The sequence below is a fragment of the Tachyglossus aculeatus genome, chromosome 2 (assembly GCF_015852505.1).
Source record: "Tachyglossus aculeatus isolate mTacAcu1 chromosome 2, mTacAcu1.pri, whole genome shotgun sequence".
Classification (NCBI taxonomy): Eukaryota; Metazoa; Chordata; class Mammalia; order Monotremata; family Tachyglossidae; genus Tachyglossus; species Tachyglossus aculeatus.
Genome location: NC_052067.1, coordinates 21,428,504 through 21,453,457, shown reverse-complemented (window position 1 = coordinate 21,453,457; position 24,954 = coordinate 21,428,504). Strand labels below are relative to the sequence as shown.

General features: G+C 41.1%; 1 protein-coding gene across 3 annotated transcripts in view; it reads left to right on the top strand.

The window, feature by feature from the left end:
- ANO10 (anoctamin 10) overlaps positions 1-24,954 on the top strand; it is a 255,780-nt gene that overhangs the window by 59,919 nt on the left and 170,907 nt on the right. For all 3 annotated transcript variants that reach the window (XM_038772331.1, XM_038772321.1, XM_038772311.1), the window contains exons 10-11: positions 2,123-2,314; positions 6,358-6,486. In XM_038772331.1, coding sequence (XP_038628259.1) covers positions 2,123-2,314; positions 6,358-6,486 — 321 coding nt within the window. The remainder of the gene's footprint in view (positions 1-2,122; positions 2,315-6,357; positions 6,487-24,954) is intronic.

The following is a 24,954-nucleotide window of genomic DNA, read 5'->3' as shown; positions in this document are numbered from 1 at the left end:
TTTTCGAGGCTAGTTTATTCTGAGAGAAAACAAAGCTATAACATCTTTTAAAAGACTGCCATAGAACTCTGCAACAATGAAGCATCAAAAAGTATGATAAAGTTGGTTAGAGATTGGCTCAGTGTGCTTGGAGAGTAAAAATAAAGATTGCGGTATTAAGCACACGCACTGTGTCGAATACTGTACAAAGTGCTGGGGTAAATACAATTAATCAGTTCGGAGACAATCCCAGTCCCACATGGGACTCACAATCTAAGTAGGAGGAAGAATGGGTATTGAATCTTTGTTTTACAGATGAGGAAGCTGAGGCACAGAGAAGTTACATAACCTGCCCAAAATTGTGCAGTAGGCAAGTGGCAGAGCCAAGATTAGAAACTAGGAAAGTAAACCTATAAGTTTTCTTGGAACGGAATACTAATGCAGAGAGGCCTGACTAGTATAGTATAGAGACTTTTGTTTGGCTGACATAGGTGAACATTGCAAATCTCAGAGTGGACTGGCCTATTGCATCTGCCAACTCTACAGTATTGTACTTTCCCAGGTGCTTAATACCGTGGTCTGCACACAGTAAGTCCTCAATAAATGCCATGGATTGATTAATTGAATGAAAATGTACTCTCATGAGTGTCATCTTTACCTGGGGATTTTACCATATCACTAATTCATCTGAAGTCAGATTTCTCCCACTATTTTCTCGGCTTTTCATCTTAGAATGTATCTGTGAGCTGGAGACAATATCCGATATGTCAGAGATGTTAGTCTGTCTTTTGCCCTTTCATTTGCTAGAAAAGGTGGAAAAAATTTCAAGTACTGAATTGCAGGACAAGAAATGTGCTTTGAGAAAATGTTGGAAAACTCTTTTTTCCATAAAATTTGTGCCTTGCCTTCCCAGGCTCTAAAGGAAAGTGTGACCCCAGGCATTCCTTAATTTCACATGTCTTTACACTCCCAATTATTTCCTTTTATAACTATGTCTTTTGCCTTGTTTGATTACAGACATCTTGAGTGTAAATATTTTTGTTAAAATTTTTTTCACTGGAATCATTTCCTTAATCATTTTCATATTTTGGGTATTTGAGAACATTTTTTCTTATTGAAAGGCATGTGTAGATATGTCCATTGTTTTCCCTTGCCTATATTTACTTTCTACTTATAGTTTCAATTAATGTTCTAGCTTTAATTTGCTAGTTGTGTACAATAGGGCGTGATATTTAAATATTTTATAAATATAGTTGTATTTTCTCCACTGTATTGCAACCTGTGTCCTTTAGATATCGGGACATACTGCCCTTAATATTTGAAGAATACACTACTGATGGTGAAGTTCATATGTAGGTGATGGCATGGCTGTAAGAAGACCATTTGTAAAGTAAAGATAAAAAGTTATTTTTTTAATGTGAAATTCCACTTAAGATCCACTTTTGGGATTTTGAATGTATTGTTACCCCTATTTGTCGCTGACTGTCTGAACCGTGAGTTGAGACTAACAAAATTCTGGAACAAATCTTCAAATAGAGTGAATTTGGGATTAATTTTCCCAAAGGATGGTTTTTAACATGGGTTAGCTAGAGCAAGGCAAAGAAAAAATATCTCGTTTCCAGTGGTGCCTGACTTGAGCTTTACCTGTTCTTTTGGAATTAATGTCTTTCGAGTACTGCTGTGGGTTCTTGAACAAGTCACAAAACCTCTTTGGGCGTGCCTCATCTGTAAAATGGAGATAAAATCCTTACCCTCCATTCCTCATGAACCCAGTGTGGGACGGAAACCGTGTCTTATCTGATTATTTTGTATCTATCTCAGTTCTTAGTAAGAGCTTAGTAAGTGCCATTATTAAAGGATGTGTTACTGTGTTACTGCTTGATAGCTCAGTGGTACCGTACTAATTTCAAGAACATATGGTATTCATCTTCAGGAGATCTAATTTCCTGGGCCTTAAAGTGAATTTGTCCTTGGACTCAATAAATTTGGGAGGATTAAGTTAAAGAACTAGGAAAAAAAATCAGAGATTGATGGATTGAGTCCATGGGGACAAGATTTCCTGATGATATTGGTGCTGCTGTTTTTCATATAATAGGGCTATGAATGTAATCTACTCTTTTCCTTTCTGTGGTTTCTTTTTCAGGGCACCTTTGATGACTACTTAGAATTGTTTTTACAGTTTGGATATGTGAGTCTTTTCTCATGTGTCTACCCTCTAGCTGCTGTCTTTGCAGTTTTAAACAATGTCACTGAGATATATTCAGATGCCCTAAAAATGTGCCGGGTCTACAAACGTCCTTTTTCGGAACCATCAGCAAGCATTGGCGTCTGGCAGGTAATTATTTTAGCTTTTTAACTTTTTTAAAATCTTTTTGCACCTCACAAAATGAACGCATAAATTTTCCAAACAAGAATAATCCCATGACACACTTTTTCATAGAAATTTTCATTCGTTCTGTAAATTATAAGGCATCTCCTACCTCTTTTGATGGCCTAAAGCAGCAGTGTTTCTAAAAGAAAGGTATCAGAAACCTTGGGCAGCACTGGGTAGGGTCTTTATGGCCAAGGGTAACTCCTGAAATAAATTGAAAGGAAAGTAATGGGTAGAGAGGATGGAGGTGGAAGTGGGAAGATGGGAAAGAGAAATCATGGATATAGTATTCTAGAGGAAAGCAGTCAATAACTATTTGCAGGAGGAGAAAGTGACAAGGGAGCTAAAAGAGGGAAGGAAGCATAGGGATCAATCAGTGGCATTTACTGAGTGCTTACTGTGTGCAGAATGGTGTATATTGTACTCCCCCAAGTGCTTAGTACAGTGCTCTGCCACAGTAAGCGCTCAATAAATATGATTGATTACTAAGCGCTTGGGAGAATACACTACAACAGATTTGGTAGATATGTTCCCTGCCAGAGTGAGTTTACAGTCTAGAGGGATTAGTGAAATAGATTGGGAATGACTTTATCATAATCTACATAAAAATATGCAAATACATGATAATGGTATTTGTTAAGTGCTTACTATGTGCCAAGCACTGTTCTAAGCACTGGGGTAGATACAAGGTAATCAGGTTGTCCCATGTGGGGCGACAGTCTTAATCCCCCTTTTTACAGATGAGGGAACTGAGACGCAGAGAAGTTGTGACTTGCCCAAAGTCACACAGCTGTTAAGTGGTGGAGCTGGGATTAGAACCCAAAACCTGTGACTCCCAAGCCCGTGCTCTTTCCACTAAGCCATGCTGCTCCCACAGCCATGCTGCTCCTACAACATAGGACAGTTGCATTGTTGCCAAGTGCATAAGACAGATGCATTGTTACATCTTATTTACTGCTTTATACTCACCTTCATAATCAGTCTAATTTGCCACTTTTCCTTCCATCATCACACTCTTCCAGGCACAGGGAAGAGGTCATCTTTTTTTCGCTTACCTGGGTTCTCGGCTTGAGACTGTTAAGCTGCTAACATCGCTAACCTACTGAAAATACAAGTTTCTCACATAACTTTCACATGGAGACCTGCAGGAATAGCATACAATGGCTTCCCATCTTGGCATATTCCTGGATACATGTTGTTGGCCTTATTTCCGGCTTAATGCTTAGAATAGCTTAGAACACATAGTAAGTGCTCAACAAACACCATAATAAATGAAAAGTAAAAAAAGAACCCTTGCCATGCACTCGGAGGTGTGTATCCACAGGCCTTTGAGTGGCCTCTTACCCAGCAACAGATGATCACAGGGGCTCACAGGATCATTTCATAATGTGGCTGAACTTCTGCCTTTATCAAAGGTCGCTCTCAATCGCTGCCCGATAGAGCCTGCTTTGCCCTCCAGTCATTCCTCTAGACTGTAAGATTGTTGTGGGCAGGGAGCATGTATACCAACTCTATATTATATTGTACTCTCCCAAGGGTTTAGTACAGTGTTCTGCACACAGTAAGTGCTCATTAAGTACAATTGATTGGCAGAACTCCCCCCTTCCCCTTCTTGCAGCTCTGGCCTGTGGCCAGGAGCAATTCTGGCACAATTAAAATTGTGGTACTTGTTAAGCACTTACTATGTGTCAGGCACTGTACTAAGCGCTGGGGTAGATATAAGCAAGTCAGATTGGACAAAGTCTCTGTCCCACTTGGGGTTCCCAGTCTCAATCCCCATTTTACTGATGAGGTAACTGAGGCACAGAGAAGTAAACTGACTTGCCCAAGGCCAACACAGCAGACAAGTGGATTGGAACCCATGACCTTCTGACTTCCAGGACCGTGCTCTATTAACTAGGCCATGCTGCTTCCACAATTCTGTGCAATTCTAGCGTGTGACTAGCAGAAATAGCGGCATGGGCTTAGATGGAATGAGGGGGTAGGGAGGGTAAGGGAACAGGAAATGGGTACGTTAGGGTGTTGGGAGGAGAAAGGGAATCGTTTTGAGGGACGGGGACAATGGAGCCCACTTGTTGGCTGCTCCTGTCCAGCCTGAGGGACTAGGGTGCCCAGTAGTGTCATTTGGGGTTGGGTCTGGCCAGAGGTTTCTCACTTACTGCTGGCACCTGCTTCTCCTCATGACACTCTGTCCCTGTCTCTTTCTCTGTCTCTCTGTCTCTGTCTCTCTCTGTCTCTCTGTCTCTGTCTCTGTCTCTCTCTTTCTCTCTCTCTCTCCATGTTGTCCACCATATGATAAAATCGATTAGCCCTGGTCCATGGAGAGTGTTCATCCAGCCGGGCTCATACCTATGCATAAGGGGGAGTGATATTTTCTCTTCCGTATGTGCATGTATTATAGCCAGCTGCTCTTTCCTCCTTTGAAAGAGAGAGGAGCATTAATAAATCACATGATCACGATTTAGCCAAGAAAACAACAACCAGGAAGACATGTTTGCCTGGTAAAATGCTGCAGTAGTTTCAGAAAGGACACGTGAATGACTTGTTTAATGCCTTAATGTTGGTGATTCCTTATCCCGGTAAACAGGTTTCTGCTAATTCATCCTGATTTACTGACTTGCAAATCTAAGCCCGATTTTGTCTTGCACCCAAGAAAAGCAGCGTGGCTCAGTGGAAAGAGTGCGGGCTTGGGAATCAGAGGTCATGGATTCGAATCCCAGCTCCACCACTTGTCAGCTGTGTGACCTTGGGCAAGTCACTTAACTTCTCTGTGCCTCAGTTACCTCATCTGTAAAATGGGGATTAAGACTGTGAGCCCCACGTGGGACAACCCGATCACCTTGTAAACTCCCCAGCACTTAGAACAGTGCTTTGCACATAGTAAGTGTGTAATAAATGCCATTAAAAAAAAAAACCTCTCAATGTCACTGGCATTCCTTTTAAAAGATGTGAATTTTCAGGGATTGTATAGCTTCTGATGGATTACACAGAATCTTTTTGATTATAAGGGTCTTGTTTTGCATTGTGTTAAAGGTACAGTTTTCATTACTGTGCTTTAGTGGTATGCTTCAGGTATCTCAAAGCTTTTGTGTAATAGAAGGAAAATTTTTAAATCAGTTGTAGGTATATGAGTCCAAAAACTTAGTTTGTCTTGATGATTGATTTAAAAATTTTATTAGGTGACATCAGCATCCCCTGCGAATCCCCTGTGAGCCTTGGATTGTGTCCAGTTTGATTAGCTCGTATCTACCCCCATCACTTAGCACAGTGCCTGGCACATAGTATGCACTTAACAAATACCATTAAAAAAATCCTACTCCCTTCTGTTTAGACTGTGAGCCATGTGTGGGACAGGGACTGTGTCCACCTGTATATCTTATACATACCCTAGTGCTTAATACAGAGCTTGGCACGCTCTAGGTGCTTAAGTATTATTATTATTATTATCAATCAATCAATCGTATTTATTGAGCGCTTACTGTGTGCAGAGCACTGTACTAAGCGCTTGGGAGGTACAAGTTGGAAACATAATTGTAATTATTATTTATAATTAAGAATTTGTCAGGAACTATTAAGATGTAAGAGAGGAAGATGCTAGTACCCTTGGGCTAAAGAAAGCCCTCTTTCCTAACAATAATAACAATTGTTGTATTTGTTATGTGCTTACTTTGTGCCAAGCATTGAAATATGTATGCTAAGCATTGTATTAAGTGCTGGGGTAGATACAAGGTAATCAGAGCCCAGATAGTACCCACTGTCTAAGTAGGAGGGAGAACAGGTATTGAATCTCCATTTTGCAGATGAGGGAACTGAAGCAGAGAAAAGTAAAATGACTTACCCAAGGTCACACAGTAGGTGAATGGAGAAGCCGGGATTAGAACACAGGTTCTCTGACTCTCAGGCCCGAGCTCTTTCCCCCCATTACCTCTTTTTGATTTTGAAAAGATTAGTAATTTACTGAAGCAAACATAACCTGACAATGACATCATATCGTTCTTTTGTTTTAGTTGGCTTTTGAAACAATGAGTGTTATATCAGTGGTTACCAACTGTGCACTGATTGGAATGTCCCCACAAGTACACGCTGTGTTTCCAGAGTCCAAAACAGACCTTATTTTGATTGTGGTAGCAGTGGAGGTAAGTGAACGTTAAACAATTATATCACTCGCTGTGTTATCATAGCTCGCGTCCTTTATGTTTTAAATAAGACTTGGAGGCTCTGGGGGGAAAAACGCAAACTTCAGCTTGCAGGATTGATCTTACCAGAATTTCTGGCAGAGAGGCTTGATGGGGCAGGATTGGATGGTGGTGAGCCATGGAAATCTGAAAAATGGCAACCCTGGCGAAAAACAACTGCTAGGGAAGCAGAAAAAGAAATATTTCTGGAGTCAAAATTTTCCAGTGTGTTAGGATGACTGAGAAGGTTGAGGCGAGTCTTTCATTCTTTTTCACACTTTGTACACAGTAAGTTCCTGCCTGGCACACAGTAAGTTCCTTGTGGGTGGGGATCGGCTCTGTTGTATTGTACTCTCCCATGTGCTTAGTACAGTGCTCTGCATGTAGTAAATGCTCAATAAATACCATTGATTGATATATGAATGAAGGCTCAGTTCTGCTGTAACCCATGCTTACACTACTTTTTTGGGTCTGACAAAGCTGAACTGTCTGATGCAGCATAAAGCAGTGTCAAAAGAAAAAGTTGTAAGCTAGCGGGGTAAACATGGATAAGTCTACAGCATATGTTTTCCTTAATTTAGGGTTCTGCAAGAGTGCAATCCCTGCACTATCAGAGAAGTATGTGTTTACATAACCAACCACCACTGACTTTGTATTTAAGTAGTGCTAAGGGATCCCTTTGGCTAGTGAGGCTAGATGGGGATAGTATACTAATGCCCTATGGAGAAAGCAAATCGTGACCAGATTTTTAGATAGATTTGACTGAATATATATTTGCTTCCTCCCACTCCTTGTCTCTTTTCTCTTCCACCACACATTGTATTTTAAAATAAAATGATTTCCAGTTTCGGGGCAGGTTTCTCCTGGATGTGGATTTCATTTTTCATATGCACTATAAGAGTCATTTTGTCAGACTGAGCTATGGGTTCTTTCTTTGGACCAGTGTTCTTCTGAGCAATAGTCCCACCTCTTGTTGAGATGGGGTGAAATAATAATGTATCAGAATATGAAAAAGGACCCCCTCCAGTGTTCCCTTTTTTGCAGTTCATTTTTGCCCTGGGAAATATTTGGTTGTAGTAGCCCGAATGGAATCCCCCAAATGAGGGCAGCCGTATGAACACAATGGAATTTGCGTATGTTCTCTTACCATACTGAGGATCATAGCTGCGAAGCTTCTATGTAAAATGGAATATCGTTTTTTCTTGAATATGTGTGTGTAAAATCAAGAGCAACAAAACTAAGATAAAAGGGAATAAAGTCCACTCAGACTAAAAAAAAATAAAATAAAATGCAGCTTTGAAAATAAGCATTGGCCTACATGCTAGGACATAAAATAAAGTAAGGGTTTTTTAAAACTGGCAGCAAGCCAAAAGTGTATAATTTTTTGTTGTTGTTTATTTGGAAATCTGTGTTTTGTTGGGAGAAATCCGACTGCATTTGCTTCAGACAGATGCTGTTCTTTTAATAATAGAGAGGCAAAGGAAGGAAGTGTCAATGGGCGAGGAAGGAATAATATTGGTAAATGTGAGAGGAGCCAATACAAATTTTGCACACTGTACAGAATTTTTATGGGTTTAATGATTTTTTGTTGGCAATTTGCAAAGCAAATCCTCCATCTTGCCTCATCATTAGAGTAAATATCCTTGTTTTGCCCATGCTTGTTCATAAGGCAACATTATATAAACATCGTCTAGATTAGTGCATATACCACAAAGAGATTCTTGTCTGACCACAGCATAGATCATGGCATTTATTATTTTAATCCTGAAAGGTAGCATTTTATTAGTACAGTGCTCCGCACACAATACGCGCTTAATAAATACTATTGAATGAATGGAGAAAGTTGAAATTATGAGGAAACAATTCAAACTGAATGCTTACCATTTTACTTTCCTCTTAAGTCTTGGAATTTATTACACGAGAATAAATGAGAGGAAAAGCATTCACTGTTTTATCCTAAGTGAATATTAGACTTATTTTTGGGTATCCTGTGAAGACATATTTAAGTACACCTATAAGAGTATTCGTGTATGTAATTCCCAACCCCTCCTTTTGATAAGCAGCACTTGATGTTTCCAAAGTAGGTGAATCCCTATATCCTGTAATTCAGCTAACTGGCTGTAAATTGCTTTTAGAAAAGCCCTGAATTAGCTTGTCCAGAAACATGTTCCCTGCAAAAGATACCACTGATTGGCATGTTAAATTTCCCTGGAGTTATCAGTGCCAAAAGTTCCAAGCCAAGTTCCCATTTCTCATTGCCTTTCAGCACATCCTCTCTCCTCCCTCTTTTCTCCCCACTTGTGCACATGTTGCTTGTGGTTTGTGGTCATCTGGCCTCTGTGTCACCCAAATGCAAGACCTGTAATGGGTTCTGCTTTATAATGCATTTATTAAGCACTTACTATGTGCAAAGCACTGTTCTAAGCGCTGGGGAGGTTACAAGGTGATCAGGTTGTCCCCCATGGGGCTCACAGTCTTAATCCCGATTTTACAGATGAGGGAACTGAGGCACAGAGAAGTTAAGTGACTTGCCCAAATTCACACAGCTGACAATTGGCAGAGCCAGGATTCAAACCCATGACCTCTGACTCCAAAGCCCGTGCCTTTTCCACTGAGCCACGCTGCTTTAGAACTGCAAGGACTTGGGAGAGAAACCCAGTAAGCTTTGGTGATCCCATTTAGGTTGGGTTGCCTAAAGTTCCTCTTCTGTAAAATGTGAGAAATGAAGCCAGGTTTGGATTTGTTTAGTATTTTGAAATTTCTGGAGAATTGAAAATGACTTCAAGAAAGACTCTACTGAATTTTATTCTGTTTACATCCTTTAAGGGACGGCAAAATTTTGAAGTTTGTGACAGTACCTCAGACGTCACACTGTGGCCCCATGACCCTAAAAAAAGGAGCTGTGGAGGTGCCACAAGGCCACCCAAACCTAGTCTGAGCCTGGTAGTGTTCACTGGGGCCACCCCACTGAACCTACATGCCAACCTAGGGAATGGGAAACAAAATGACTATCTGCAGGTATACTGGATGAGGGAAAAACTCCACTCCTATGCCAAAACAGTGAAATCCTCCGCCCCCCGCCCTCCCTGCCCCTGCCAATTTTGATTGATATACTGAATATTTATTCGGGGTTGTCTGGAATACAAGGGATGTAAATCCTCAAATCCCCATTGCATTCTATTTAATGTTGATGAGCTCAGGATCAATATTTAGATGTTAAGGAGAGCAAACAATTCACTGTTATTCCAGCAAGAAGCTTTCATGACAAGATGATTAAAGGGCTGGAAATTAGGAAAGGTTAAAGAAATCAGCAGTTGTTTAGTGGCCAAATGATATTTTGCCCTTCCAGGGAGAGTGAGGTGGGCATTCTCGTTAAGCCATCAACAGGTGTTATATTGATGACAGAACTGTTAGAATGTATGTATATATTTGCACAATCTAAGTACCTTTAAAATGTCCTTAAAATTGTTTGGTAACCTTTAAATATAGAGAACGTTAAACATTCTCTGCACGTTAAACGGTGGATTTGGACCCAGTGTGAGGACAACCCTGTCTCCTCAGTTGCTAGGTGGCCTCTGGAACCCTTCCAGCATCACAGCCCTAATGACCCACCCAGTACTCTGCCATGCTATAGTGAGTGGCAGGGGTTTGAGAATAGCCAGTGGAGAGTGGCAGGCTTCTAATAGTAATAATAATCAATCAATCAATCAATCATATTTATTGAGCGCTTACTGTGTGCAGAGCACTGTACTAAGTGCTTGGGAAGTACAAGTTGGCAACATATAGAGACGGTCCCTACCCAACAGTGGGCTCACAGTCTCGAAGGGGGAGACAGAGAACAAAACAAAACATATTAACAAAATAAAATAAATAGCATAGATATGTACCAGTAAAATAAATAGAGTAATAAATACGTACAAACATATATACATATATACAGGTGCTGTGGGGAAGGGAAGGAGGTAAGGCGGGGGGATGGAGAGGGGGAATAATAGTTATTATTATAATAAAATAATAATAATTATGCTTTTTGTTAAGCACTTAGTATGTGCCAGGCATGTTCTAAGCACTGGGGCAGATACAAGATAATGGGGTTGGCCACAGTCCCTGTCCCATGTGGGGCTCACAATCCTAATCCTCATTTTACAGATGAGGGAACTGAGGCACAGAGAATAAAGTGACTATCCCAAGGTCACACAGCAGACAAGCGGCAGAGTCAGGATTAGAACCCTTGACTTCTGATTCCCAGGCCTGTGCTCTATCCACTAGGTCATTTATCTGCTGCTTTCCATAGTGCCTATCCCTCCATAGGTGCTTTGGACCCATAGGGCCCTCCTGCTCAGGCCTCAGCACCAAGGAGGTGGTTGGGAAAAGGAAGGTCTTGGGAAATGACTGCACCAGAAACGTGGCTCCCTAGTGAGCTACAGTGCTCACTATTTAGTGAGCACTTACTATATGCAGAGCACTGTACTAAGCGCTTGGGAGAGTACAATATAACAATAATGAGACACATTCTCTGCCCACAACAAGCTCACAGCACTTTTGTAAGTATCTTTAATTTATTTATATTAATGTCTTTCTCCCCTCTAGACTTGTAAGCTCGTTGCAGGCAAGTCTAATGTACCAGATACTTTAGCCAAAAACTATCTGTGCTTGGAAATGTGACCAGAGTTTAGTCAGTAAAGTAGAAAAATGCAGTTTATGTAAATAATGCAGTTATTTGATTCAGCAACATATAAAGCGTGAAAAGTCATTCCGCAGTGTACAAAAACAGAATCTTAAGGAAGGTTAATCAAAGTCACTGGTGATTTAAATTAGCATATTGTTTATATCTGTGAGTTTCTTCTGTAGCTGAAAATAGATCATCTTAAGAAGCAGTCTACACTTAAAAAAATTCAATTACATATTATTCAGAATTTCATTACTTATATTTAGATACAGTGCTAATATACAACAGGATGTTATTGTACATGTATTATGTTGCCCATCTTTCGAGATTTTCCAGTCACGGTCCCTGGAAATTAATATCTTAAGGTCGATGTTGGTCTTTTCCAGTCTGGTGACTTGCTGAGTACTAAACCTGAAGTTTCATTAAATCCATAAATCTGTATGAATTAATCCATAAACCCATGTTAAATAAATTACTTCTAGGTTTTGAGGATTGTGATGAAAAAATGATTTAGGGTGCTTTCATCTAAAATCCATTTTCTCTAATTTTTCTGTGGTCTATGTGGAATAAAATTACTCAGGAAACCATTCCAGTGTCTTCAGAATTTCATGAACAAATTTGTTTTGTTTACAAGAATGAAAGAAAAAAATTATCCAGAAAAATATATATTTTCCAGAATAAGTGTAAATCTTAGAAAATTCTAAGTGTAGAATGAAAAAAAAAACAGTTGTGGTATTTAAATACTTATTATGTAACAAACACTTTACTAAGAGCTGTGGTAGATACAAGTTAATCAAGTTGGACAGTGTCCCTATCTCACATGGGACTCACAGTCTAAATTAGAACAGGTATTGAATCCCCATTTTACAGATGAGTACACTGAGGGCACAGAGAAGTTAAATGACTAGCCTAGGGTTAAACAGCAGACAAGTGGTGGAGCTGAGATCAGACCTTAGGTCCTCTGACCTAAGGTTAGGTTAATTTAGGTCAGCATATCCGTTTTTAGATGACAATTTAGAGTGATGTTTATGCAAATTCTCTTAGCATTCTGAGATATAATTCAGTGATTTGCACATAGTAAGTGCTTAATAAATGCCAACATTATTATTATTATTATTATTGTAACCTCCCCAGTGCTTAGAACAGTGTTTTGCACATACTAAGTGCTTAATAAATGCCATCATTACTTGTATATATTTGTAGAGTTACTACTATATTTATTTTACTTGTACATATTTACTATTCTATTTATTTTGTTAACTATGTGCATCTAGCTATAATTCTATTCTGACGATTTTGACACCTGTGTACATGTTTTGTTCTGTTGCCTGTCTCCCCCTTCTAGACTGTGAGCCCACTGTGGGGTAGGAACCGTCTTTATGTGTTGCCGACGTGTACTTCCCAAGCGCTTAGTACAGTGCTCTGCACACAGTAAGCGCTCAATAAATACGATTGAATGAATGTAATTCAGCATACTAAATTCACAAATTCAGATCATGAGATTTCAGTCAACTTATCTCAAAGACCAAGCAGGAGGTTTGGTGGTTTTCAGGTCAGTTTTATGTCTCATCGCTTTAACCCCAGAAACTCAAACTGCGTATGGATGATAGTGGAGGCTCTTTAAAGGTGAACTTCTCAGTAAGTAGATTTTGAAGGTGATTTGTGTGCAGGAAAAGTATTAGCAAGGACAAAAATGATGATTTTACTAGTCTAGTCCTAACAGCCTTGCAGTTTTTGAGTATTCACTGCCATCTAGCGTTATTTTACAATTTGTGCACATTTAATATGATCTGGAAGATTTTCGTTGTGAATTAGGATTGCTGCAGAATACTAAAATCAACAGGAGACACACTGAGGCTTTACATTGTTAAAGTCATTCCTTCGGGCACAGGCTGCCTCTGCAGTATCTTGACTGTGCAATTTTGTCTATTAATCTAAAAATGGAAAGTATCTAAAGCATTCTAAATCTCCATTGATAGTCATTGCTACATTTCTTAATTTTTTAAACTGCCTGTCCTGATCATGTTGTATCTGTCCAAGTGTTTAGCAGAGGGTTTGTCACACAGTAAATGCTTAACAAATACCACTTATTATTATTGATAGTAGTTACTAGTATCTACTTCCCAAGCGCTTAGTACAGTGCTCTGCACATAGTAAGCGCTCAATAAATATGATTGGTTGATTGATTGATTGATCTGGCAGCGTGGCTCAGTGGAAAGAGCCCGGGCTTTGGAGTCACAGTTCATGGGTTCAAATCCCGGCTCCACCAATTGTCGGCTGTGTGACTTTGGGCAAGTCACTTCGCTTCTCTGGGCCTCAGTTACCTCATCTGTAAAATGGAGATGAAGACTGTGAGCCCCACGTGGGACAACCTGATCACCTTGTAACCTCCCCAGCTCTTAGAACAGTGCTTTGCACATAGTAAGCGCTTAATAAATGCCATCATTATTAATTAAATGCCTTCCAAGTTTCCTTTCTTTCAGTACAGTTGGCAGACTGAAAGTAATAATAATAATGATGGTATTTGTAAAGCGCTTACTATGTGCCAGGCACTGTTCTGAGATCTGGGGTAAATACAAAGATAATCAAGTTGGACCCAATCCCTGTCCCACATAGGGCTCACAGTCTTAATCCCCATTTTAAAGATGAGGGAACCGAGGCACAGAGATGTTAAATGACTTTCTTAAGGTCACACAGCAGACAAGGCACAGAGACACATAGTAACGATACAAATTCCAGTGCTACTTGCCTCCTTAAAATTTGGAGATCTACTTTTCAAAAAAAAATGGGAGTTGGTGGTCCGCATCACTAAAGGTTTATTAACTAGCAAATGAGAGTCTCATTTGTCTGGGATTTTTCAGTATGGTCCTGCCTGAATAAGACCAGCTCTTAAGAACTCCTCTCAAGCTCCATGATTCTCTGATTCACCTAATTTCAAAAGCACAGAAAAAGCAACACTATTAAAATCAGACGACAAGGGCAGTGCAAAACAACTTTACCATAGCTTTTGCCCAGAATTCAGCAAAACTACTTTTGAACTGTGCTTGCTTCTGTGACTATAGGTAACAGTTACTGTAGGTAACTCTTGGTTACCTTCTTTCTGGCTTTTTAAATTTGAGTAATAATATATCCCCCTGTTATATCAGAATACAGCACTTTGATTTGCAACTCTGAAAGAGTCATGGAATGAGAATGGACAGTTTACCTACCCCATAGGTGTGCATTTAGGTTTAAATGGGAACATGGGCAGAGCCAAGCTAGAGTAGACCAGTGCTGCATCTAATCTAGGATTCTTCTGTCTCTAACATTGGCATTGTCCCTAACATTTAGACTGTGAGCCCACTGTTGGGTAGGGACTGTCTCTATATGTTGCCAATTTGTACTTCCCAAGCGCTTAGTACAGTGCTCTGCACATAGTAAGCGCTCAATAAATACGATTGATGATGATGATGATAGGATGTTTGGATGAATAGGTCCTGTGATGACTCCCTGAAAGTGGAATTGGAAGTGTCCCCTGGCCTGGAAATATCATAGTGGCCCACAGAAGGAAGTGATAAGCGGCTCTGGTTCAGTGGTCTTTGTCTTTTTATGGCCTGGCTTAAAATAGAAGTGTTCCGGAATTGGAGCGACGTATTGGGAAAGGGACCTGAAGTGCTTATTTCCTTGGCTCCATAGTGTGGGGATGGCTGGAGAGGGAGAAGAGAAAGGGGGAGGAGGAGGAGGCTGTGGTGGCGTCGGCAGCAATAGAGGGGTCTCCTTTGCCTTCTTCCTCCTTCTCCTCCTCCTCCTTCTCTCTCTTCCTCCCCTTTCCTTCCTGTAGGTATTTTTCATCAGCCAAATGGCTGCGACTCTGGCCTAGGATAGGCCAGTTGAACCAGGAGAGCTGCTGGGTGGTCTGGGTGATAGCAGCCAGGGCAGCCCAGGGCTTGGAAGCATCATGGTAGCCCCTCAGATCAAAGAAATGAACCCAGCTTCCAACTCCAGTTTTTTGGGGGAATAATAATAATAATAATAATGGCATTTATTAAGCGCTTACTATGTGCAAAGCACTGTTTGAAGTGCTGGGGAGGTTACAAGGTGATCAGATTGTCCCACGGGGGGCTCACAGTCTTAATCCCCATTTTACAGATGAGGTCACTGAGGCCCAGAGAAGTGAAGCGACTTGCCCAAACTCACACAGCTGACAATTGGCAGAGCCGGGATTTGAACCCATGACCTCCGACTCCAAAGCCCGGGCTCTTTCCTACTGAGCCACGCTGCTTCCCCTAGGCCATCTAGGCAAACTGGGGCCGAGGTGGACGGTTTCTCTCCCCACCCATCCCCTCTCCCGGCTCATTCTCACTGGTCCCACTGTAGGAATCTCACCGGTGTCAAGACCAGGTCACAGGCTGAGCCCTGCCAAAGGGGCAGGAACCGGAACGGACATCTCAATGTCTTTTAGCTGTTTTCCTGCTCTAAGACGCAATGTAGCTTCTCACCCTGCCAAAAAATTGGCTTTGATCCCACAGATGCAATTCAATGGGGGTGATGAACCTCTAGGGCCACATTACTGATTTATCACTTTATGTAGCTGACCCTGATGAAAACATTTTGGGACTGTTAGCTTGGAAAAACTGAGCATTCTTTTGAAAAAATTTAAAAAAACTCACCTTGGGCATTTTGATGTTTTCTCATTTGGACGCTCTTTAATATTGTAATGCTTGATCTATAAAACCACATGATATGGGTTATTTTAAAAGATTTTAAAGCAGTTCAAAATATTGAAGAAAAACAATTTATGATAAAAGTGATATATGAAAATTACAGTCAGTTGCTTTTATTGGGCATTTATAATAATAATAGTGGCATTTATTAAGCGCTTACTATGTGCAAAGCACTGTTCTAAGCACTGGGGAGGTTACAAGGTTGTCCCATGGGGGGCTCACAGTCAGTCCCCATTTTACAGGGGAGGTAACTGAATCCCTGAGAAGTTAAGTGACTTGCCTAAAGTCACACAGCTGACATTTGGCGGAGCCAGGATTTGAACCCATGACCACTGACTCCGGAGCCCGTGCTCTTCCCACTGAGCCACGCTGCTTCTCTGTTATGCATTCAGTCATGCTCTTGGTCCTTTGGGAATTGGGAAACCTGGAATTTCTTCCTGATTCTGCCCGTAGTTGGCCAAAATGGGTGGAGACTACACATGGACTTCTCAGGCAGGTGCACTCCTGTCTGCCTACTTGCTCTTTGCCCTCCTTTCCTCAGCAAGAACACAACTCTGAGGAAGGAAAGAGTGGGAGTGGTTGTGTGCAAGCCACTAGCACTAGAATCAAGTACTCTGCTTGGGTTCTCAATTCTGAAGTCTCAGAACTGAAGCTAATCTGGTATTCCTGATAGACTCCAGCACGGTGTGGAAAGAACTGTACTAGGTGCTTAGGAAAATAATATTTAAGTAATCATCAGTGGTATTTATTGAGTGCTTACTGTGTGCAGAGCGCTTGGGAGAGTAATAATAATAATAATGGTATTTGTTAAGCACTTACTATGTGCCAGGCACTGTACTAAGCACTGGGGTGGATACAAGCAAATTGAATTGGACACAGTCCCTGTCCCACATAGGGCTCACAGTCTCAATCCCCATTTTATAAATGAAGTAATTGAGGCACAGAGAAGTCAAGTGACTTGCCCAAGGTCACAAACCATACAAGTGGCAGAGTGCAATTTAGCAGATTTAGTAATAAAAATGATGACATTTATTGAGCACTGCAAGGCACTGTTCTAAGCGCTGGGGAGGCTACAAGGTGATCAGGTTGTCCCACGGGTTGCTCACAGCCTTAATCCCCCTTTTACAGATGAGGTAACTGAGGCACAGAGAAGTTAAGTGACTTGCCCAAGATCGCACAGCTGACAAGCGGCAAGACTGTGGGACACAGTCCCTGTCCCACATAGGGCTCACAATCTCAATCCCCTTTTAGACTGTGAGCCCATTGTTGGGTAGGGACTGTCTCTATATGTTGCCAATTTGTACTTCCCAAGCGCTTAGTACAGTGCTCTGCACACAGCGCTCAATAAATATGATTAACGATAGATGATGACAGATTTAGTAATAATAATGATGACATTTATTAAGCACTTACTATGTGCAAAGCACTGTTCTAAGCGCTGGGGAGGCTACAAGGTGTTCAGGTTGTCCCATGGGAGGCTCACAGTCTTAATCCCCCTTTTACAGATGGGGTAACTGAGGCACAGAGAAGTTAAGTGACTTGCCCAAGGTCGCACAGCTGACAAGCGGCAGAGCCGGGATTTGAACCCCTGACCTCTGACTCCCAAACCCGGGCTCTTTCCACTGAGCCACGCTGCTTCTCAGACATGGTCCCTGCCCACAATGAGCTTAAAGTCTAGAGGGGGAGACAGATATTAATATAAATCAATAATTTATTATATATAATTCATAGTCATAAGTGCTGTGGGGCTGAGTGTGAATATGCCCAAAGGTAACTGATCCAAGTGCATAGACAAGATTCAAATGCATAGATGTCAGATACAAGCCCTGCCCTTGAAGAGCTTAGAATGAAAAGCATCATTGCCTACTGGAAAAAGCATGGCCCTGGGAGTCAGAGGAGCTGTGTTCTAATTCTGGCTTCACTTGTCTGTTGTGTGACCTTCGGAAAATCACTTAACTTCTCTGTGCCTCAGTTACCTCATCTGTAAAATGGGGATTAAGACTATGAGCTCTACGTGGGACAGGGACTGTCAAAACTGATTATGTTGCCTCTACTCCAGTGCTTAGTACAGTGCCTGGCACATAGTAAGCGCTTAACAAATGTCATAATAATAATTATTATTACTCTCCCAAATGCTTAGTACAGTGCTCTGCACACAGTAAGTGCTCCATAAATGATTGATTCACAGATGGACTAATCATAAAGTGCAAACGTATACCCTTTAGACTGTAAGCCTGTTGTGGGCAGGGATAGTGTCTGTTATATTGTGTTGTACTCTCCCAAGCACTTAGTACAGTGCTCTGCACACAGTAAATGCTCAATAAATACGATTGATCGAGGCAGGGAAACTGGTTAGAACTCAAACCAGGGTTGTGGAATGGGTGGATCCAGGAAGTATGGGAAAAAAATTGAGGATAATTTTAGCATCCGAGCACGTCTCAGGTAAAAGACAGAGAAGTCAAAGACAAGTTGGGGGAAAGTTGGGAAAGAGAGTGAGTTTAGGAAGGAAGAAGAGGAGTTCACTTTGAGTTATGTTGAATTGAAAGTGTTGGCAGAATTTTCAGGGATGATGCCCTGGAAACAAGAGGAAATATCAGATTTAGTGGGAAAAGATAAGAGGAAAGTAGGTAAGAGGTGGAGCTGATTGGAGAACCATAGAGCATTCCAGGTGCAGTTACCTTTTCAAACTGAAACCTGATGATTCTAATTAAGGGAATTTTTCAGGCAGTTAAAGAAGATGGCTGTGAGAGGTAAGGTGAAGTGCCTTGGAAAGAAAGAACTGGTGACCATTACATTGCAGTAGCTTTTTCAAAACAATTTAGTTGCATTCTTTCACTGCGTATTGAGGAAATGTATGAGGAAGATTAATGAAACTACAGACTCTAATGGCTTCTCTTTTGCTATGAACACTTATTCTGTTGATTGGTTTGATGCACTGGTTGTGCAGCCCAGTCTGGAGGCTGGAAATTATTATGGGAAGAATAGGTTAGAAAGCCTTACTGTGTATGAGCCAGACCTATTTGACAACTTGAAAGGACAGTTTTTCATCTGAATTACTCAAATATAAAATACTAAGTTGACATTGCTAAACCAAAGATCTGGGTCTAATTTTAAATGAATACTTTTGTATCTGGTTTCAAACCTCTCAAAAATAAGAATTTTGAAGTGAATCCATAGACACATTGTTGGAAGGTAAATGCTAAGAGGGATGGTGGGTTTTACTTACGTGTTTCTTTTGGCGTGTAACTTCAGCTCAGATTGTGAAGAAAGTGTCAGCTCAGGATGTCATTTTGTAGCTGAGGGAAGATTAATAAAGTGATGTGTAATTTTCAAAGACATTCTGCATCAATTGGAACTGTGTGAAGAGTGAAAGGGGACTGCTGTTTTCTCTTCTAATGGAGTTAACAGTCCCTTTGAAGTCTCGGGGAGATTCTTAATGCAGACTTGGAAACAGCTGACTCCAAATAGCAGATAATACAAAGTGAGCACAGTTGGAAGCCTCTGAGAATTCCAGTGTTGTAATCTGTGAGATCAGGGTTAGCTTCAGTCAGAGGATTAGTTATAAATGATTCAAGTATGTGTTTGGGAATTGCTTATAAAAACAATTACAAACAAAAAGAAACATTTTATGGACTTTGGAATTGCTGTAATTTAGAATCTGCACTTTTTTTGAAATCTAATTTCATCAGTGTAGAAAATTGGTTTTAAAACGTTTTGAGCTGAGGAATTAAGGACTTAAAATGCAGAAAACCCAGTTCAGCCAATTTTCACTTTGCCGTTTGGCTAGACTATTACTAGGAAAATTAGGGACTTTTTGTCCAACAGGAGGATATTTGGACTTAGAAGAAACTGTATATGCATGCTTGCAGCATCAAAATTGGTGAGTACTGTGGTGAATTTTCTAAAGCTCTTGAGTTGTAGGGAAATTAGGTGTATGCAGAATTTTTTTAATGCCAATTAGTTACATTGTCCAAAACAGAACTCCTAATCTTTCCACCCAAACTCTGTCTTCTTTCCTGCCTTTCCCATCACTGTAGACAATATCACCATCCTCCCTGTCTCACAAGCCTCTAACCTTGGTATTATCCTCAACTCCTTTCATTCAACCCAGATATTCAGTCTGTCACCAAATCCTGCTGGTTCTATCTTGACAATATCACTGAAATCTGCCCTTTCCTCTCCATCCAAACCGATACCACATTAATCTAACCATTTATCCTATCCTACCTCTACTGCATCAGCCTCCTTGCTGACCTTCTTTCTTCCTGTCTTACCCCAGTCCAGTTCATACTTCATTCTGGTGTCCAGTTCATTTATATAAAGACTATATAAGGGTCTATAAAGGGTCTATCTATATAAGGGTCTATAAAGACCCTTCAGTCCATGTTTCCCCACTCCTCAAGAACCTCCAGTGGTTGCCCATCCACCTCCGCATCAGAGGGAAACTCCTTACCATGGGTTTGCTCCCTCCTGCCTTATCTCCCTGATTTCCTATTACAATCCTGCCCATACTCTTGGCTCCTCTAATGTCAACCTATGCACCATAACTCAGTCTCGTTTATGTTGCTGCCGACTCCCTGCCCACATCCTGCCTCTGGCCTGGAATACCCACCCTCTTTAACTCCAACAGACAATCACTCTCCTCGCTTTCAAAGCCTTATAGTCTTTTAGACTGTGAGCCCACTGTTGGGTAGGGACTGTCTCTATGTGATGCCAATTTGTACTTCCCAAGCGCTTAGTACAGTGCTCTGCACATAGTAAGCGCTCAATAAATACGATTGATTGATTATTGAAGGCACATCTCTTTCAGGAGGCCTTCCCTAAGGCCTCATTTCCTCTTTTCCAACTCCCTCTGTGTCACCCTCACCCTTGGAGTTGTTCCCTTTATTCACCCCTTCCTCAGCCCCACAGCACATAATAATAAGCACATATCTGTCATTTATGCATTCATATTAATGTTGGTCTCCCCCTCTAGTAATGTCTCTACTCTCCCAAGTGCTTAGTAGAGTGCTCTGCACACAGTAAGTGCTCCGTAAATGCCATGGATTAATTGATTGATTGACTTATGGGGTAGACCATTGGAGATTTGATTCTGGGGTTTGTAAAAGAGTCATTTTGGGTTTGGAGGCTAAAATTAGATAGTTTTTTTTTAGTGATACAAAATCCGTTTTCTTGAATTTAGGTAATATGCATGTTTGTAATTTGCAGTGAGTCTAAAGTAAGTGGAATAAACTGATTCCATTATTTTGGTTACTCTTACAAGCAATTACAGAATTGATTTGTAATTAGGTTTTAAGAATCTTATATTTAATCCCCTCACCCCATGTTCAACATGATATAAATTGATCCTTCTTATAGGCATTAAGAAAGTAATAAAAATTCTGAATATGTCCCTCCCATCATTGTACATTCTGAAGAAATAAAATTAACCAGTGAATTTTTTTTTTAGAATAACAGGTTTAGAAGAGGAACTTAAAATTCTAATGAGTGTGGTTAGCATAGCTTTATTTGTCAGTGCAACATTCAGAGGAACAGTTGACTTGAAATTGTCTGAAGGCCCTTTTGTCAGATTTTAAAGCTAATAGCCTTGTCAAGATAGAGAAGCAGTGTGACCTAGTGGAAAGGACATGGGCCTGGTTTCTAATTCTGACTCCACCACTTGACAGCTATGACCTTGAGCAATTTACTTAACTTCTCCATGCCTCAGTTTCCTCATCTGTAAAATGGGGATTAAGACTGTGAGCCCTATTCAGGACAGGGACTGTGTCCAACGTGATTAGCTTGTATATGCCCCAGTGCTTAGTAAAGTGCCTGGCACATAGCATAATAAGCACTTAACAAGTACCCTTTAAAAAATGTATGAAGTTTGCTTAGGGAAATACTGATTAGTTTTTGTATTGTACGAACTTCAAAGCCTCTGAAAATTTTCAAATGATATACATTCTTGCTTGTAGAGTTTCTAAATGATTCATATGAAACGTTTAATAATGATAATGATGGCATTTATTAGGTGCTTACTATGTGCAAAGCACTATTCTAAGTGCTGGGGAGGATACAAGATTATCAGGTTGTCCCACGTGGGGCTCACAGTCTTAATCCCCATTTTACAGATGAGGTAACTGAGGCACAGGGAAGTCAAGTGACTTGCCCAGGGTCACACAGCTGACAAGCAGCAGGGCTGGGATTAGAACCCATGACCTCTGACTCCCAAGCCCGGGCTCTTTCCACTGAGCCACGCAGCTTCTCAATTAGTGATATTTTTGAGCAATTAGTACAGTGCTCTGCACAGAGCAAGTGCTTGGTAGTACAGTAGAGGTGGTAGACAAGATCTCTGCCTTCAAGGATCTTCCAGTCTAGTAGAGGAGATGGACAGTAAAAGAAATTACAGTTAGGGGAAGCAGCAGTATAAAAGTGCTGCTGTGGGGTAGGGTGAATGTCAGTATGCTTAAAGGGGTAAATCTTGGGTAAATGAGAGGCTTTGGGAAACTGATTTGTATTTCTCCTGAGATCATTTTCACCCAAGGAGTGAACAATAACCAGAACTTATTGAAAATAATGTGGAATTTATAGCATGGCGTAGTCGATAGAGCACAGGCCTGGAAGTCAGGTCATTGGTCATTCCGGCTCTGCCACTTGTCCGTTGTGCGGCCTTGGGTAAGTCATTTCCCTTCTCTGGCCCTCAGTTACCTCATCTGTAAAATAGGGATTAAGACTGTGACCCCATATGGAATAGGGAATGTGTCCAATCTGATTTGCTTGTATCCACCCCAGCACTTAGTACAGTGCCTGGCACATAGTAAGTGCTTAACAAATACCATTGTTATTGTTATTAGTCCTGTCCAAACGAGTAGGGAAAAACTTAAGACAGTTGTCCCATTGATATTTACGTAATCATTTACCCAGTAATTCCCTTTTCAGAATGGGAGTGGCATCCAGTGTGTTAGTTTTAAGTGTAGAGAAGGATATATATTAAAGAACTGTTTTAATAAATATTCCTGTCTATAACAAAGACCAGAAAAAGAGTCCCATAAATGTTTTTATGCTAAAATCCCACATTTCTGTAACACAAGCTATTTTAGCAGTTGCCCTTAAATATTATTTCAAAATATATTTGGACCTCCATAAGTTTATTTCAGCATTCAAATTTTCTGTTGTTTGCCTCTATGTTCACCAATGAATTCCCCTCTTTCTTAGGGTTTCCTTATCACGAGGCTATAGGAGTATTGAGCCTTGTCTCGCACTTATGGAAGGTGCAAAATATGCCCTCTGGATTTGGAGAGGAAAAAAGCAATCTCTTCTTCCAACCCACATCCCACATTCTCCACTTAAACCAGGCTTATCCCTGCATTCAGTAGCGATCACACCTTGAGAGCCAGCAAGCTCAGTGGATGCTGATAATACAGATTTTTCTCACAGGGTCCAAGAGAATGAGCTTCTCACCTAACCCTCAACATATTCATTCATTCAGTTGTATTTATTGAGCAATTACTGTGTGAAAAGCACTGTATTAAGCACTTGGGAGAGTACACTATAACAACAGACACATTCCCTGCTCACGAGTTCCCGGATTAGTTGGGGAGACAGGCATTAACATGCATATATAAATAAATTACAGATGTGTACATATGTGCTGTGGGGATGGGAGAGAGGATGAATGAAGGAGCAAGTAAGAGTGGCGCAGAAGGGAGTAGAAAAAGAGGAGGGAGGACATAGGGAAGACTTCTTGGAGGAAATGTGCCTTCAATAAGGTTTTGAAGTGGGGGACAGCAATTATCTGTCTGATGTGAAGAGGGAGAGCATTCCAGGCCTGAACTAGGATGTGAGTGAGAGGTCAATGGTGAGATAGACAAGATGGAGGTACAGTGAGAAGGTTGGTATTAGAGGAACAAAGTGTGTGGGCTGGGTTGTAGTAGAAGTAGCAAGGTGAGGTACGAGTGGGCAAGGTGATCTGTGCTACCCCAGATCTGCCTTGAAGGTGATGATCACATTCTTGGGTCTGCAGGAGCTAAGCATAAGGCACTGATCCAGAAGTGGTGGGAGAAGAGCCCCGGCCCATACATCATCCTACCACAGCTCTTTGGCTCCCTTTACTCAGTGATTTAAGTTGCCAAGCAAGCAGCAATGGAAGAAAGACTGCAAGAAGTGTCAACTCAAGGCATTTGGCAGATGCCAGGAATTGCTGCCTTGATAGAGGGTATATACTGAGCGATGAGGGGCAGAGCAGGAAAATGATGAGGTGGGATTAATTTGATAACAGTTTCAGGATCGATAAGTGGGAGTGATTGCTGAAACAATGGCTTCCTTCTCAGATGCATAGGCATACTGGCTAGAGAAATACAAGGTGCCTCCTGCATTCCTTAGTCCCTGCCTGAGGTACACAAAACACACGCAGTCAAAAGACCCAGTGCACTGAAAAGTTCCTTAGGCATTAACTCTACCATCTTTCTACAGAACATTTAGGACATGCCACTCCTGCCTCCTCTCAAAAATCTTCAGTGGTTGCCTGTCCACTTACGTATCAAACAAAAACTACTTATCATTGGCTTTAAAGCACTCCATTACCTTGCCCCTTCCTTCCTCACCTCACTTCTCTCCTTCTACAACCCAGCTTGCACAGTTCACTCCTCTAGTGCAAACCTTCTCACTGGGCCTCCATCTCACCTGTCTCGCCACCGACCCTTAGCCCACGCCCTCGCTCCTCAAATCTGACAGACAATTACTCTCCCCCCAGCCCTCCCTTCAAAGATTTACTGAAGGCACATCTCCCTCAAGAGGTCTTCCCAGACTAAGCCCCACTTTTCCTTATCTCCCACTCCCTTCTGCGTCTCCATGACTTGCTCCCTTTGCTCTTCCCTTTTCTCCCAACTCCACAGCACTTATGTACAAATCTGTAATTTTATTTATTTGTATTGATGTCTTTGTATTGATGACTGTCTCCCCTCTCACCCCCAGACTGTGAGCTCATTGTGGATTGTCACTCTTTATTGTTGTCTTGTGAATTGTGCAGGCTCTGTGAATTATATATGTGTTTGCAGCATACCTTTTGTCTGGAACATT